The 17,643-nt window shown below is 36.1% G+C and overlaps 3 protein-coding genes across 4 annotated transcripts; all 3 read left to right on the top strand.

Annotated features, from left to right (window-relative positions):
• Window positions 1-304: 304 nt before the first annotated feature.
• LOC18097999 (DNA repair protein RAD5A) lies at window positions 305-9,145 on the top strand. 2 transcript variants are annotated; one of them, XM_006384615.3, is made up of 20 exons: window positions 305-1,102; window positions 1,296-1,429; window positions 1,651-1,786; window positions 1,941-1,994; window positions 2,077-2,223; window positions 2,309-2,460; window positions 2,539-2,623; window positions 2,713-2,979; window positions 3,120-3,266; window positions 3,353-3,508; window positions 4,324-4,391; window positions 4,955-5,077; window positions 5,154-5,253; window positions 5,359-5,471; window positions 6,075-6,353; window positions 6,473-6,673; window positions 6,993-7,086; window positions 7,211-7,282; window positions 7,979-8,077; window positions 8,393-9,145. In XM_006384615.3, the coding sequence occupies exons 1-20, from the start codon at window positions 539-541 to the stop codon at window positions 8,513-8,515; spliced, it is 3,114 nt and encodes a 1,037-aa protein (XP_006384677.2). In that variant the 5' UTR covers window positions 305-538; the 3' UTR covers window positions 8,516-9,145. The 2 variants fall into 2 exon arrangements, with proteins under 2 accessions (XP_006384677.2, XP_024455783.2); XM_024600015.2 differs by lacking the exons at window positions 6,993-7,086; window positions 7,211-7,282; window positions 7,979-8,077; window positions 8,393-9,145 and having other exon boundaries at window positions 6,075-6,349; window positions 6,473-6,616.
• A 271-nt stretch (window positions 9,146-9,416) lies between these two features.
• On the top strand, window positions 9,417-11,698 carry LOC18097998 (uncharacterized protein C227.17c). Its single transcript, XM_024599009.2, has 3 exons — window positions 9,417-9,644; window positions 9,753-9,871; window positions 11,311-11,698. The coding sequence occupies exons 1-3, from the start codon at window positions 9,542-9,544 to the stop codon at window positions 11,425-11,427; spliced, it is 339 nt and encodes a 112-aa protein (XP_024454777.1). The 5' UTR covers window positions 9,417-9,541; the 3' UTR covers window positions 11,428-11,698.
• Window positions 11,699-12,957: 1,259 nt separating this feature from the next.
• LOC18097997 (AT-hook motif nuclear-localized protein 1) lies at window positions 12,958-15,338 on the top strand. Its single transcript, XM_006384613.3, has 5 exons — window positions 12,958-13,604; window positions 14,113-14,180; window positions 14,308-14,439; window positions 14,537-14,698; window positions 14,874-15,338. The coding sequence occupies exons 1-5, from the start codon at window positions 13,250-13,252 to the stop codon at window positions 15,189-15,191; spliced, it is 1,035 nt and encodes a 344-aa protein (XP_006384675.3). The 5' UTR covers window positions 12,958-13,249; the 3' UTR covers window positions 15,192-15,338.
• Window positions 15,339-17,643: the final 2,305 nt, after the last annotated feature.

Raw genomic sequence — 17,643 nt, 5'->3', positions numbered from 1 at the left:
TTTTTTTTTTTTGAAATACAAAAATAATGCTGAATATACAAGAAGTCAAAATTACGAGTTTCTTGGTCAACGAAAAGAAGTTGGAGTCGCCAGAACTTGGTTTGAAGGACGGTTAGCATTAACCAAAAAACTAACATAATCTCAGACAGGGATTGGATCAGCCTTTTATCTGGTAAAGGGACTTAATTGAACATTTTGTAGAAGTGAGGGGGCGAATAGGGTCGTAAGCCCTGAAAGAGGAAAGCACGCACTCACCCTTAAAGAAAACTAGTTCTTAATAAGAACTTCTTATAAAAGCGGTGGGGCGGGAAACATGATGTGTAAAGCGTCTTTCGTCCGCCTCCTCCCCTATAATATTCACACACCGCCCCCGCCTTTTCTACCCAGACAATCACTCCATTCTTTTCAAACCTCTCCTAACCTGCACCGCAAGCGCATTTTAGCGCCAGGACCCTCATCTCTCTCCTGGTTTCCCACAATTCCTCCATAAACGCTCAATTCCAAGAATCAGGGTCAGTATAATTAGAAGAAACAGAAGATGGGAACCAAGGTAACCGAAGAGCTAGTCTCCACCGTCCGATCAATCGTTGGCTGTGATTTCTCCGATATGGACATAATCAGAGCTCTCCACTTGGCAAAAAACGACCCCACCGCTGCAATCAACATCATCCTTGATACCCCGAATTTTATTTCCAAACAAAAAAACCTAACCCCCAAAACCCCAAATCCAAAATCTAAAACCGTACCCTACAAGCCACCAAATCTTGTCGTTAAAGATAACGGAAACCGTAACTCGAGCCAGAATTTAGAAGTCAATTGCGTTGAAAACGACGCGAGTGACAGCACTGTTGGTGATAATGGGAGTGTTTCGGGTTTGGTCGGGAGTGAATGGTGGTTTGTTGGTTGCGGTGAAGTTGCGGGGTTGTCGACGTGTAAAGGGAGGAGAGTGAAGGCTGGTGATGAAGTGGATTTCACATTTCCTTTGAAGAGTAAAAGTTCGATTTCGCCTTCGCCTTCGCCGGGTAAGGGTTCTGGGAGGAGAAGGCAGACTGCGACAGCGTGCTCAGAGATTGTTAGGTTTTCTACGAAAGATAGTGGAGAGGTATGTTACATCATTTGTTTTGACTCAATTGGGTGATTTATGGTTAATCCAAAAGTAATTACTTTTAGAATGAAAATTATGTGATACTTCACACTGTTTAATGCACTGTAAAGAAATGTGAGTAATGCTGGGGGTGGTGTTTAGATGATGCATAAACGTGAGTTTTATGTGCCGTGTTGTGATTTTTTGGCAGCTTGGTCGAATACCTAATGATTGGGCACGGTGTCTTTTGCCGCTTGTTAGAGATGGAAAGGTCAGGATTATGGGATGTTGTAAATCTGCTCCTAACGTTCTAGGCATAATGGATACAATTCAATTATCAATAAGGTGAGGTAAACTTGCAAATGTCGGGGTTTAATTTATTTCACGAAGTTGTGCCTTTTGTTTTTGTCATCTTTTATCACTGAGTGTGCAAGCTAAATTTAACAATTCATAGTCTGCTTCATCATATTTGTGAAATTACAAAATATCAATGATGGTTGGTTGCTTTTTTATGCTATGATACTTTGTTCACTTACAGTTTCTGATAAATCCGAACCTTGTCCCAGTGTATACTTGAATAGTGTAATGTTCCACAAGCACCACCAGACCTCACTTAAAGCAACTGCCAATTCCACTGAAGAAACAGTCGGTCATCCTCTTTCAATCCTTTTCTGCTTGCTTGGCCTGACCCCTTTTAAGAAGGTTGATAGTCTGTCACTTGACTCCGCTCTGTTATTGTTTCTTTAAAGCTGAATATGGAACTTGTGAATTTTGCTACAGGATGGTTTTTTCTTTTTACAAATAAGATAAGGGTTTTGTCTCTCAAATATGATAATGATTTTTTTTTCATAATTAGGCAGAATTTACACCTGCTGATTTGAACACAAGGAAGCGACCTCTGAACTCAAAGGTAAAAAAGCAAGGACTTGTCCTTTCCAAACACCTTTCTCCTGTCATTGGATTTTTTTTGTCACCACTTTTTAAATGAACAGGATGGTTCTGGTCTTCCCGTGTCATTGTTAAACGCCAACAAGTCTAAGAATCAATCTGGAAATGGAAATGAAATTGAGAATGAGGAGTCCATTTCAGATGCAGATCTTGAGAATATTGTTGGTGGTGGAGACAGCTCTGAGTTAGAGGTACTCATGTGCATGGGAATATTGTGTGTGTGGAGCTTCTGAATGCACATAACAGGTGACTTACTTGAAAATGGTTCTGATTTAGGAAATGGATCCTCCAAGTACACTCCAATGTGAGCTTCGTCCCTACCAAAAGCAGGCCTTACATTGGATGATTCATCTGGAGAAGGGAAAATGTATGGATGAGGCAGCAACAACTCTTCATCCATGTTGGGAGGCTTATCATTTAGCAGACAAGTACGTCAGATTCTTGTAGCATTCAATATGTTACAGTCACTCTGAGATGGGTATTAATAAGGTATCTGTTTTAAACAGGAGGGAGCTTGTTGTCTATCTGAATGTTTTTTCAGGTGATGCTACAATAGAATTTCCAAGCACACTTCAAATGGCCAGAGGAGGAGTATGTATCTGTACATCAGCTTCTATTGAAACTTGAATATGTACCTATTTTGCTGTGTGCAGTGTCTTGACCAGATTATGATTTTGAAGATTCTGGCAGATGCTATGGGACTTGGGAAGACCATCATGACCATATCCCTCCTACTCACTCATTCAGACAAGGGTGGGTTATCAAATAGTCAATCTGGGAATCAGCTTTGCACTGGAGGTGGTTCAAGTGATAGCTCAGACCAACATCCAAATCAATTGAACAAGGCAACAAAATTTTCAGGCTTTGATAAGTTGAAGCAAAAGAAGATGCTTGTAAATGGTGGCAATCTAATAATATGTCCAGTGACTCTTCTGGGCCAGTGGAAGGTATTTGTATTGCATTTTGGTACATAGCCTTTTCCTTTTTCACTTGCATTGTAGCATTTTGGTACTCCTTTTCACATGTCCGTGTTATCTTGTTATGCACTCTTTTGTTTATGAAAATGATCATTTGAGTGCTTTGTCAGGCGGAGTTAGAAATTCATGCCCAACCTGGTTCTTTGTCTGTTTATGTTCATTACGGACAAAGCAGAGTGAAGGATGCAAATTTTCTTGCCCAGAGTAATGTTGTAATAACTACATATGGAGTGTTAGCCTCAGATTTTTCAGCAGAGGTAGTTTTAAAGGCTCATTGTGTTAATGGGATTTTTTTCTTGACATATTGTGTGGAGAACCTTCTGCTTAACTGTCTGCTTTGCAGGATGCTGTAGGGAATGGGGGACTCTATTCAGTCCATTGGTTTAGAGTGGTTCTTGATGAGGCCCATACCATAAAATCCTCAAAAAGTCAAATTTCGATGGCTGCTGCTGCTCTGGTTGCTGATCGTCGTTGGTGTCTTACTGGGACTCCCATTCAGGTATGCTCTTATTTTATAAATCCCAACCCTGATTTAATGGATCCCAACATCCCCTCCCTTTTTCAAATAGTCAGCAGATTAAGGGTGTTTGTCTCATTATAAAAAAAATGATAAAATGTTAGATCTTTTCTAATAGGAGTATCATTTTATATTATAGAGAAATTTGATTGCTTGAGTTCATCCATAAGGTATTCTATGGGATGAACCACTACCATAGACATCATGTTAATCAGCCAAAGTACAATAAACTTAATTCTGATTATTTTATGGGGATGTATCTGTAACTATGGGGTCAAAATGCCTTTGTTACATTTTTTTATTAGATGGTGCATATCTTTGTTAACTTCTCTTATTTGGAGTCTTTGAAGTTCTGAATTCTGGATTGGTGGATGAGCTCAAATACTTGATGGTGTGCCAACTGCTAGATATTGCATGTGTTCAGTTTTTAATGTTTGAGCCACAAGGTTATATTGTGAGTGTAGCTTTTTGACACGTGTCATGCATTATCTATGAGCAATGCCCTCTCAATCACTTTGTTTTAATTTGGAGTTACATATGAACGCTCCTTTACTAAATTGGTTAGATAGGTGATACCTCGAGCTGGTGCATGGAGCAGTTTTTGGACTCATAAACATCAATATGATGTCAATGCACTTTGAAAATTTGTGTAGTTTGATTTTTTCAGCTATCTGCAGCTGATAGGACTTTTCTTTTCCTATAGATGAAAAATTTAATTTCCATTCCATCTTTTTTTTTGGGTGGGGTCTCTAACTTGTAATTTTTATGCATCCTGACATGTAATTTTGTCATCTCAGAACAATGTGGAGGACATTTACAGCCTTCTTCGGTTTTTGAAGGTGGAACCTTGGGGAAATTGGGCATGGTAGGTCATTTATCTGTTTTTGGTTGCAAAAACTATAGAATTGGTTACAGTTAATTGGATAATAGTTTTGAATTCAAAGGTGACTTTTTATCCAAATAGTCCCATGGACATGTACTGCTATGGCGTAAAACTTAAGGAGAATCTCAACCAGATCTCTGGTTGAGGTTTAAATTCTAATTTCTTCTCCAGAAATACTTGCTTCTTTCATTTAGGAACATCACTTTTACAGTTTTATAATATTCATGTAGACAACTGCTGAGGCATATGAAAGAATATATTTTTTTTGTTGCTTGAAGCATTCTTGCATAAAGAAGATAGGAAAATCATGTCTTATGAACTTGATGTCTATGCATTTAATTTCTAGAAAATGTCACCCCGATCATATGCATGCATGTGTTTAATCTCATCATTGTTAAACATGTGCATGGATTATACATGCACTTCTCTTGGTAGGTTAATCATTTGTTAAAGTTCTGGGGATGTAGCATTCTTACTGTTATTATCTTTTAGAGTTTTGTGGCATGACAATTATGTTCATTAAATTGTTCCTATGTGTAATGTAGGTGGAATAAACTTGTCCAAAAACCATTTGAGGAGGGTGATGAGAGAGGGCTAAAGTTGGTCAAGTCCATCTTAAAACCTATTATGTTAAGGAGAACAAAGACCAGTCGAGATCGAGAGGGCAGGTGCAGCTAATGGCATATTACTTTGTCCCTTCTCTGCCTTCTATATTTCTTCTCTTAAACTTTTTGACTGTCACAGGCCAATTCTAGTTCTCCCTCCAGCTGATGTTCAGGTGATTTACTGCCAACTAACAGAAGCTGAAAAAGATTTCTACGAGGCTTTGTTTAAAAAATCCAAGGTATACATATTTTACTGAATTTCTATTATTGTGTTTCATGTGATTATTTGATTATAGCTTTTCTTTCATGTCTTTTATATAACATACTGTTGGGCATTTTTCCAGGTTAAGTTTGATCAATTTGTTGAGCAAGGGCGGGTTCTTCATAATTATGCTTCTATTTTGGAATTACTTTTACGTCTTCGTCAATGCTGTGATCATCCTTTTCTTGTGATGAGGTGTGGACTTTACTGTCCTTAGCTTACTCCCTATTATCTTCCCTGCATACTAATGAATTCATTTTGAATGATAGAATGGTGGTTCAACAGAATTCAAGGGTTCTGGTGTATATATTGGCGTATGCTTCAATCAATGTTCATTGAACATATCTGATACAGGAAAAGAAACTTTTCCACAATTTTTTTATTTGTATTAAGAGAAAGGATCACAGTTGTACTGCTATCTCTGAATGAATATTTTATTGTTTTCACATAAATGAATTAGTAATCAGTGAAACTTGATAATTTTCTTCCATAATCCTATCTCATTTCTCTTGATGGTTTTTTTTTTTAAAATGCATGCCATTATCAATTTGATTTTTTTTCCTTTTGCAATCACTTCCCTGTTGTTATTACATTGTGGAAAAACTCTCCGCGAAGGAGATTGGTGGCATGTAGATTAAGTATTGTGCATGTTTGTAGACTTGCCACAGCGTGGTTGGAAACCATCTGGTGCAGAGTTTTTCTTACACTGAATATTCTGTACATTAGTTTTGATATTGCTCTTTTTTGACGTGAGAGAATTTGTTAAATTCTTTGTAATGGATGGCTTCGTGTGTCCAGTCGAGGTGATACGCAAGAATATTCTGATCTGAACAAGCTAGCTAAACGTTTCCTTAAAGGTGACCAGATTGTCCTTGAAGGAGAAGCAATAAATGTGCCTTCAAGGGCATACATTAAAGAGGTTGTGGAGGAGCTAAGTAAGGGAGAGCAGGGAGAGTGTCCAATCTGTCTCGAGGCATGTGAAGATGCAGTATTGACTCCTTGTGCTCATCGATTGTGTCGAGAGTGTCTCCTGGCAAGTTGGCGAAATGCTAGTTCCGGTTTATGTCCTGTTTGTAGGTATTTTTCAATCTTTGTTTTGCAACCACAGTTGTTTTTTAAGTTTTAAATTTACTGGTCTTGAAGTCCTATATTTGCCGGTCCTAGAATTTAAGAGTTGTTCATTTGTCCTTTTACAGGAAAGCCATCACAAGGCAAGAGCTTATTACAGCTCCGACTGACAGTAGATTCCAGATAGATATTGAGAAAAATTGGGTTGAATCTTCCAAAATTGTGGCTCTCTTGCAAGAACTAGAAATTCTTCGTTTGTCAGGATCTAAAAGCATTCTCTTCAGTCAGTGGACTGCATTTCTGGATCTTTTACAAATCCCTCTTTCCAGGTACCAGTTCTGAGCTGCTTGAAGAACTCATAGGATGTTTTTAGTTGTGAGCATTTCAGTGATGGACATTTCCACTGTGTGTGTCGGTTGGTGTTTACACTGGGGAAAGAGACTAACATGGTGTACATGGGATCCTGCTGGCACTGGCTTCACTATTTTAGAGGGACCTTCTTATCTTGCGCATCTATTTTATTATGCTCATGAAAAATTCAATAATTTTGTCCTGTCATGTGTATATTGTTCTTTATGAAATGGTGCCTTGAGTCACTGTATTTCATGCATTCAGTACTAATGGAGTTATCATTGTAATTCTTGCCAGGAGTAACATTTCATTTGTTCGTCTTGATGGGACTCTAAACCAGCAGCAGCGTGAAAGAGTTATAAAACAGTTTTCAGAAGATGACAGCATCCTGGTTTGTGAAGCTTTCTTTTGTTTTCTGCTCTTTCCTTTTTCCTTTTGTGATGGAAGCTGGGTATTGTATTTGGTAGTTTTGTAGACAGCTTGGACTTGATTATTTTGCGCATTTGTGCAATTAGGTATTGCTGATGTCACTGAAGGCTGGAGGGGTAGGGATAAATTTAACAGCAGCGTCCAATGCCTTTGTTATGGTATGCACAATGTTGAACTTCCTGTTATCTAAATTGTGGCAAGATTTTTCCTTAAATTTGCATTTTCATATGCCCATGTACAGCCTTACTCAGAACTGAAAACCTTACCATTATGTCTTGGATTAGAGTTAAAAGAAGTAGCATATTGTTACATTAATGCTTTTATTTTAATTAGGGGCTTGTAAAATGACTCTAGGTCACTTGTGATATGATTTTTTTTTTGGTGCGCGCAATGTTTGTTTGATAAACATTTGCCTAACACTTTATGTTTTGTTGGTTTGCCGAGTGATCTTTTGCTGATTATTTACCTGAACATTTTATATAACCACCTGTATTTTTTCATTCCAATGGTTTACACAATGGGTCAACCCTCTTTTCCCTTGATTCCTGGGGATTAGATCCTGTCATCCCACTCGTCCATGCATTAGGAGAAGTGACTTTGTTAACTAAGCTAACTAGTAGCTGTGGATAACTGCATTTACAAGGTGTATTCTGTTAGGTAGATTTCTTTATTTTCCACACCAAAATTCTTTGTTCAGGTTCAGACTACCTTTTTTCTTTTGGCTGTTTGTTTATTTGGTTCAACCTACACCACATGAACTTCCCTCCGGTTGTTCCTCTTCCATCTTCACTATGCTTTTGGTTCTGTAACTGGGACGTTATGCAAGAAACATTAATGTTCAAGTTTTTTCATAGGATCCATGGTGGAATCCAGCTGTAGAGGAGCAAGCTGTCATGCGTATTCATCGCATTGGACAAACTAAAAGAGTGATGATCAGGCGGTTCATTGTGAAGGTACATTTTTTCTTTGTTTTGTAACCCATGCAATTGGAGCTTATCAATTTTTTTGTCTGCTATGTTATTGACTCTGGCAGTAAAGCCTTTTCAAGTACCTGAATGGCTCAACCACTAAACTTTTTTTTTCCATGAAAGAAAATAAAGACAGACACTAGTAGCTTGTTTTGTACCTGTTCTGGGAATTTTAAGTTTGAAGGTCACTTGATCAGCGTCATTGTTTTCCACTATTTGAGTCATCCAGGGGCACTGATCTGTTTCTGACCTTTCACTAACATGACTGTTTGCACTCTTTTGAATATATCTGGATGGCAGGGAACAGTTGAGGAAAGAATGGAAGCAGTGCAAGCGCGCAAGCAGCTAATGATTTCAGGTGCCTTAACTGATCAAGAAGTTCGAACTGCGCGTATTGAAGAGCTGAAGATGCTGTTTACATAGATTAGTGATGTGTATGGAGCTCTTTTGCGCTTATCTTGGCACCATTACTCTCAGGTGATCATGAGCTTCCAATACCAAGATGATTAGAGCCCAACAAAGTTATATGCCTTTCATATAGCAACCAGGACCTTGAAGGAGGCCGGGTATACCTTTGCTTAAGGCAACAAGATTTGATCTCTGAGGCAAAATTCCATATGGGTTGCAATCTTGTCTTACTTGAAGCTTGCTCATCTAGTAGAAGGGTGGTCCTTTCGAGGCTGAAATGAAATAGAGCTGCTGGACATGGAAGGGAGACAGGGCCAATATTTCCGATCATTTTTTTTTTAAAAAATTATTTATCAAAGTCCAAAACTGAACTTGTGGATTTGGAATCCATTTACATTCAAGGGCAGATTCTTAAACAGCCCGTTGTATATAGGAAGACGATTTTGGACAGGTGGGATGTAGAGGGAAAAGATCACCCCCCCAAATGTAACTTCTTGTTAGTTGATAGGTTTAACTCTGCACTATCCTGCATCAGCGACTGTATTATCATGTCTTCTAGAAAATGCAAAAAATTGTATTCTAATGTTAGAATTATGGTAAAACCTTTGGCAATTTGGTTTGGGTGGTAAGCAAGTTTGTTTTTCATGCCATCTCTCTTGTTAGATTTGAAGGTGTTCGTGAGTTTGCAAATCCCAAAATTATACCCTGCCTATTCAAATTCCTCCTATTTTTAGGGCAAAGGAATTAAGGGGAAGGTACATTTGTATCTTCCTAGGCATCATAAGAAAGGAAATTGGGCCTGATAGAGTGAGGCATGCTCATTAGTGGGCTTTTGTAACAAAAAAAAATTAAAACAAATGGGCTTTTGGTTCCAAAAATAAAATAAAACCCGACAGGATTATTAACGGCGCGGGTTCTTGTTAACGAGCTTCTCAACCCGAACCCGACCAGAAAAATTATCAGAAATTCAGAATCACTCTCTCCCCTCAAAATACAGGAAGGAAGCTGTGGACTTTGGGTGGCGGATCCATTTATTTAGAGATGGCAACGGATCCAGAGCGGGAAGCAGCCTCTTCCTTGTCTTCAACAGCCAAACGGCGCTTATCTTGCACTACCTGCTTCGACGCTCTCTGGTTCTGCTACTGTAAGTACTTGCTGCAAAATCACAGTATAGTTATTTCTTGAATAAATATTTGATTAAATAACGAAAATCATGGGAATTATTCATCATTAATTAATAATTTTGGGGCAGCTCCAGTGCATCAAATGCAGCAATATTACAGGCTTGGACTTTTTGATAACTGTTCTCAGAAATGGAGTGATTTGGTCGACTGTTTGACTCTCAAGACTAAAAGATCTTCTCAAGTCCAGGTCTCTCTCTCTCTTTCAATTACCGCAAAGCTTTGTTTTATTGCCTTTTTAAAGCATATTTATACGCATAAAATTAAGGGTTCTTTAGCATTTATTCTTATCACTCTCTGTTAATGATTTCTTGTCCTGGTAGTATAATTATTGGGTTCTTTTTTTCTATGTATTTCTTCTTTTATTACTCATAAAAGATTAGAAATTTGACTGTAAGGATCAAAACTCTATGGTAGAAGTCATAACAAAGTTCTTACTATAATTCTGAGGAAATATCCTTTGAACATTCTTGATCCTTTTACTGCAAAAAAGGGGTTCCAACCGCCAAATTCCAATGTTTGATTATGATTACTCATGCATGAAGGCGTCAATCTTCATCACTTTGTTTTCATATTGGAAGCCATAGTCATCTTTCTGGATCATTCCCGTGTTTATGTTTTCTGTCTTGACTGTAATTGTGTGCATTTGTTGTGTGATATTGATGTGAATGGGTCTGCATCTCATGTGCTGTCAAGTGTCAACTGATGAGGATTGGGTCAAATAGCTTTTTTTTTATAGTTTGTATTATGTTTGCCCAGTATTTTTTTGTTTGCAGACATCTTTGCTGTGCTCCTTGAGTTCCGACTTTAGTTTATTCACTTAGCCCCTTTGTCTGATTATTGTTGCCATTGTTCTCTCTCTTGGATGTGAATAGGGGGTTTTGTTTCTGTGGAATTTAGATTAAGTAGCTTGCAATGTGCAGAGCACAACTACCTTCTATGGTGCTTTAGGTCTTAGTTTGAAAGTTTCAAGCTTGTAGTGTCTGAATTTGTTCAACATTCTTTAGCGTAAAACACCTTTTTTGTTGTTCCAGGATTAGGGGTTGAAAATAATGGTTCAGAGCTGGCATTAGTTATCGCAAAATAAATGGTTCTGAAGCGTTTGTTAGTTATTATGGTATGTAGCACTTAGAATAGATGCTGTGACTGTACAGAGAGGGACAGAACTTTATTAGGGCTTACATATGCATATTTGATACATAGAGCTTAGGATAGCTACACCTGTGCAGCGAGGGAGAGAGAGCTTCAATGGATCTTATGTTTGCATATTTAGTGCATAGAGCTTAGATATTGTAACTGTACATAGAGAGGGAGAAAGAATTTCAATGGAGACTTTTTAGGTTTTCAAACTCCTGTTTGAGTCTCTTGCAAGATGGTGTTTTTGGAATCTGGATAAGCTTTGCATTTTAAATCTTCTGAAGGTTTGAGTGACTCAATGCAACAATGTTAGTCTCTTAACCAGTGATTGATGAAATAAAGTTCATGAGTTCGCAACATAGTTTTGATTCGCAGGTGTCATTCATGGAACCACTATGTGCACAGATTACTCCTTTTCTTCCAACCAGTCTGCGTAGTTTATTTTCACTCTGCCCCTGAAAGTAACCTGCCAGAGTGGACTTTGAAATGCAGGAAATTCTAGAGGCTCGTGAGAAAGCCAAGCCCCACCTTTGGAAGCTGCGGACACCAGAAGAAGCATCAGTGCACTGGAGACAGCTGTTTGGACACTTGGATGATGAAGTGGAATGAAAACCCTAAATCACAGCTTTCTTTCTGAAGCAGATGGCTGTATTTTGTTTTTTTCTTTGTTTGCACTGTCCCCTATGGTTACCAAAATAATAGAATAGAAATTACTGAGACAGAGTATGCAGAACAAATCCATTGATCGATACAGGTAGGGGAAACATGATTTTGTTTGAGCTTATTTCATGTTGTTTTATAGTTAATAGAAATGGCCAATTAAACCATTTGAGTTAGCTAGGTCCTGGAAGAAATGGTAGGCTACTTATCTTAAATCCGATCCGTTTGTGTCTTCTCCATCAGCCTGAACTTAATTAAATTGCTGGTGTTCATGATGAAACTCTAGTGATCAGACTGCTGCTCTACCGGGCATTCTCTTTCATGGCAGTTCAATTCAATAACCTTTGTAGAGTGCTCCCTGCAACCCCTAATGCAAGACTGGTTTCAGTTACTTGTTGTGTTGATGGATGCTGGTTCCGATGGAGAGAAAGCATCTGAGCCTCCTATTAATATTGAATCTGGCATATCCTGTGAGCATTTATTGTTGGTGCAGAGATTTTACTGCTCCACTTTTGCATGCATGCAGGCAGGGTCGAATTATTAGATACCAAAAATGTTTTGTGTTGATTCATTATTGTTGCTGTTGATGTTTTCTTTGTTGTTAGTTGCCTAGCTGTGCATGGATTATTTATAGGATACGTCTTTTTTTTTTTTTTAGTATTTTCAGAGAATGTGTTTTCAAAGAAAGAGCTTCTGATATGAAAAAAGAAAAGCAAGGGTTACGTTTACTGCACTTAAAATATTTCCCTCATTTTCCATATTTGGTTTATTTAGAAAAAGGGAAAAAAAGTCTAAAATAATGGAAAACAACTCAAAACTAAAATACTTTATTTGAAAATATATTAAAATAATATATATTTTTTATTTTTTAAAATTTAATTTTGATATTATCAAAACGATTCAAAAATATATAAAAATTAATTTATATAAAAATATTAAAATTTAGCGAAACGACAATGACTCGTTGTGACAAACAAACACTAATATTCTTTTTTTTTTTTTCCTCTAAAGAAAGAAGCTAAAACTGCAAAACAAATAAAATAATTGCTAATTTAACATAAACAATAATGCAAATGTCTGCACCAAACTCATCTCATGTATTTGCCCTATCTTTTTCATGTATATCTATTTCACTAGTTGAGAACATCAAATTTATTGTATTTAGTGTCTAATATGGTGCATTATAAAGAGTTTTGATCTAATAAAACAATTTGTTTGAAATTCAAAAAATCAAATTTCAAAAAATAAATAACAGCGTTATAAATATTACAGATTTTCCAGCTATATTTGGAAATAAAATCTCTTAAACATAATAAAAAAATCAGTTTTAGTCTTAAGCAAAATGATTATTTTATTACTAAATAAATCAAAGATATTTCTTTTTTATATTATTAATTAAGGCAGATTCCCTTCCCCTTAAAGAGTTAAAAACCAGTAATTAATATTGTAACTCCAATATTTGTCCTTTTCTTATAGAAAATAAATATTTTAAGGAATTAATTCTCTCTCTCTCTCTCTCAAAAGAAAAAGGAAGAAAAGGCCCTTCTCTTTTTTCTTCCCTATATTATTGCATAGCAATCCCACTAAGCTCACAAGCAAGAAATTTCTCCAATATATAGGTTTCTTTCATGGCGCCTTTTCCACACCTTCAAAACCATTTTTCTTCCATAATCTCCTAATTTCTTGAGCAGAAAAAATATATATATATATATATATATTTTCTTTTTTCTCCTCACGTGAGTTTAGTATAGTTTGTTCTTTTTTAGTTGCTATGGATTACATGGAAGAGAAGAACATCATAGTTTCTGATGAGACTCCTATAGTTACAACAAAGGATCATGCCCCGCCAGGGAGCCAGGTGGCAACAGGTGGCAGTGATCCTACCCTAGAGCCAAACAACCCAGGTGGTGGTGTAGTGGGCGGCTCCGGAGGGTCAGGCTCAGAAGGTGTTGTTGAAAGCACCGTGAAAAGAAAGAGAGGAAGGCCTAGGAAGTATGATGTGGATGCAAACCTAGTATCATCACCGCCTCCGCCACAGGGCCTCTCTTCTTCTCTCTCGAGTTACGAGAAGCGGGGTAGAGGGAGGCCCCGTGGTTCTGGTAAACTGCAACTCTTGGCTTCCCTTGGTGAGTACTCAAAATCTGCAAAGGCTTTTATAAGCAGTAGTTAACGTTATGTTGCTTCCTTCCTTCCTTTCCTTTCTGGTTGGATTAATTGTTTGAAATTTTTTTCCTATTTATTATATGCAAAATTTCTGTATTTTTGTTAGTATTTGTTTCGTTTCTTTCTATTAAATCTTGATTGATGTTTAGTATCAATGCATGGTAGAATTGTAATGGAAATTTTGATTTGGTGTTAAGTGGATTAAACAATTAATATTTGGTTGGATGAACAAAAACATGATTCCAATTCCAATTTCGAAGATAATTATTATTTTGAAATTGAATACACATGAAAAAAATTCAAGTTTAATTTCCTGTTGAAAGAGGAAGCTTAAAACTATCTTCTTCTTTTTTTTTAAAAAAAAGGGATATATATATATAGTCTGATTCAAATCAAAATGTGTGATATATTGTGTATTACATTTTATTTTCCATCCCTCCTTTGACTTTTGTTGAAATTCTCTCTGTAAAGGTGGTTTTGCAGCAGAAACAGCAGGGGGGAGCTTCACCCCTCATGTAGTGCCCGTGTATACTGGAGAGGTACTGTAAAATATGTGAGAATTAATTAAGGTTTCTTAATTGTTCTTTTTGTATATTTGTATTTTTGTAGTACTTCCCATTGCTTGTCCTGTGTCAAGATGTTCTAATTCTGTTTTATGGCCTGCAGGATATTGTTAGTAAGATAATAGAATTATCTCAAAAGGGTGCTCGAGCAGTTTGCATTCTTTCTGCTACTGGTGTTGTCTCAAGTGTTATTATGCGTCAGCCTGGTCCTTCTGGTGGAATTTTGAGATATGATGTATGATATGATCGTACCTGAAAAAAACGAAACTCTTTTATCTTGTTTCTCTTCCTTTTTCTGATGTAGCTTCTGGTTAATTTTCCATTTGATCTAGGGCCGCTTTGAAATTCTATCTTTATCTGGATCATTCACTTTCGGCGAAACAGGAGGTTCAAATCGCAAAAATGGCATGCTAAGTGTTTCACTGGCTAAACCTGATGGGAGAGTTTTTGGTGGTGGTGTTGCAGGCTCTTTAATAGCAGCTGGCCCTATTCAAGTATGTTCTGCTTACTCATTTTTCTAAGAAAGCGTTCACTAGATGGCTGTGTCTCCTGTCAACAGTATGTCGTGTACAGAATACAGAGTTCAAAAATTTATGAATTTTCTTTTCAATTAAACTGACTTATCAGCTTGTTTGCAAATCTCACGCTAGGTTTGTTTTGATTTACCAGCTTGTTATTGCCAGTTTCAAGCAGAATATCGGCAAGGGGATTAAAAGGAGGCAATCTGCTGACCCTCCTGCTGCTCCCAGTCTGCCTGCCAATTCTGATGTAGTAAGGGTTCCTGTAAAAATCGCTGGAACCACAGACGGGGAAGATAATTGCACTACACCAACATCTGCACTTTCAGAACCAAGAAATGAAGAAGCAGGTAACACAGTCATTTCAAACCAACAAGCAAATACTGATTCCCAAAACAGTAGTGGTCAAAATGTCCTGCAGTCCCAAAAGCAAATACTGTTGGTGTCCCCCGGTTATGAAAATCTCTAGATTTGCATCCGTGACAGCATTTCTTCATAAATAACATTAAAACGTGGTGTTAGTATGATATTTCTTCCTTTATTCTGTTAGCTCAAAGGCGTCAAAATCTTGTACCTTTTTATATCAGCTTAAGACAGAAACTACTCTTGCTGTCAATTGTCAGTTGTTTCTGGTGCTTTTAGGAATTGAGCACTCTATATATTCAATCACTAAAGAAGAGTAAAACACGGGTATACATTTGGCTACTGATACTGTGAGCCAATTAGCCAATATGCCATTTAATCTAGTCAAACATTAGCGAATAACCTATATGTTTTGGCATCAAGAACTATTTGTCTGACTGCTGCAACTGCTGCTATAATCCCTATTGCTGAGAAGACCATTGCAATAGTAACATTTAACCAGAAAATAATGCTCCTCTTCGATGGCTTGAAGAACACTACAGGCAAGATAAAGTCTGGAGGGATGAAACCAAAAGCTCCAATCAATGAATTGATATCTCCAAAAAAATGGAGGCATTGCTGTCATTGTAGTTGCTATGATGACAGACGATGACCTTGAGAATGCCCTCAGGATTACATTTCGAGCAGCAAATTCTTTTTTGCGTCGGATCTGCAAGGGTGTTCTCGAGCACTCCATTTGTAGGCTGCAAGCAAACCTGTGGCATACCATGTATTTTAAGCAGCGTGTATTGCAAATTTAGGAACAGAAAGAGACAGAAAGGAGATGTTCATACCACAGCAACTGCTGATGGAGAATGGTGAAGATTTTGGTCATTGAAACAAAGAATATTTTAGACTTTAAAATTTATATATTTTGTTAACGAAACACCTCAATTCAAATATTTAAGTTATTTTAAAAAATTAAATGAAAGCACGTCATGGTGATTGTCCCTCTACTGGTTTTGATTTCCTTGCAGTGCTGGAGTATAAAAAATCACTATGCAGTAAAAAACAATTTGAAAAAAAAAGTAAAAATTTATAGGTACCGCTATAATTAATTTATTAATAAATAAAATATAAATGGATGCCAGCAACATCTATTAACCATCCACTAGTTATAGTTATATGATCCGGGTTTTTTGGGGGTTAAATATTTTTATTTTTTATAAAAAATTAATATATATGTTTTTTAATATGTTTTTATAGTTTAAAAAATTTAAATTTAAATAAATTTTTTATAAATACATGCAGTCAAATGAATTGAGAATCATGTGTACGTAAATAAATAAAAAGTCATCAATGATATTTAAAAATAAAACTTGAAAAATCATGAGATAAACATAGATTAAAATATTTAATCTCAAAAGACAAGATATTTACCCAATTATATTTGTTAAATTTATTTATTAAAATAATTTTTTAATTAAGAAAACAATAATAAAAATAAAAACACAACTTAAATTGATTCAATAAAATAAAAATGTAAAAAACTGCAGGGCTGCACATATTAGAAATATTATCTTAATTTTTATTTTATTTTAAAAAATAAAGTTTATCCATACAAAAGATTAAAAAAAAATTATAGATAAATCATAAAAACTCTTCAAATTTAAATACATAACAAAAAAAATAATCATCATTTAAAATAGACTCTGTAAACAAAATGAAAGAGAGAACGAAAACTAATCTAAATATAAATTAAAAAATTAGAGAAAAAATCATTAACTTAAAAAAATAATTAAAAAAAAAGCAAAGGCCATGCGTTATTGGGTCTGGCTAGCTCGCTTGGCCTATTTTATCATGCAGCTGGGACCTTATTATTTTTTTTGCTGTAACTGGGGCAGACGAGTCCACCCCAAAATTTTTTGAAAAAAAATAATCAAATAACACGTTGTTTGATTCCTAAATTCCATCCGCTAGTGCCTAAAAAATCAGGGATTTAGTTTTTTTACTCAAAAACTCCTTTTAAACCCATTTTTGAACCAAAACACCAATAAAATAGCTTAGAAACCATGATAAACTTTTTCATGACTTTAAGAAACCCTAAAACCATCCCAAAAACCCAAATCAACCTGAAACTAAGAATTAACCCAAGCTCAAATCTGTTTTTTCACGGACTTTAAAGGTAAAAAAACATCTAATATAAACTCCTTTCATCAAATGAAATCATTTGACACAAATATCATCTATTTTGGTGGTCTAAATCGGTGTAAACGACATGTTTTTTTTTTCTCAACGACTAAAAAATAACAAAAATGAATTTGAAAAATATTGAGGTACTAAAATTGTACAATTTACATTATTTTTGAAGTTAGAGGACCCAAATGTATTTTTAAAAAAACTTATAGCACGCCACCTATTTTTGATGTCTTTTTCATTTTGGTCCCTCGTCTTTCAATCACATATTTTCATAATAATTCAAAATCAAATAATCCTCAATTAGGACTAAATAGCTAAAAATAAAACTTTAAGGACCAAATTGAAATAATAAAATTTTTTGCACAGTTCATCCATAATAA

Source organism: Populus trichocarpa, chromosome 4 (assembly GCF_000002775.5).
Source record: "Populus trichocarpa isolate Nisqually-1 chromosome 4, P.trichocarpa_v4.1, whole genome shotgun sequence".
In the NCBI taxonomy this organism is placed as follows: domain Eukaryota; kingdom Viridiplantae; phylum Streptophyta; class Magnoliopsida; order Malpighiales; family Salicaceae; genus Populus; species Populus trichocarpa.
Note: the sequence above shows the minus strand (reverse complement) of the source record. Positions and strands in the feature narration are given on the sequence as shown.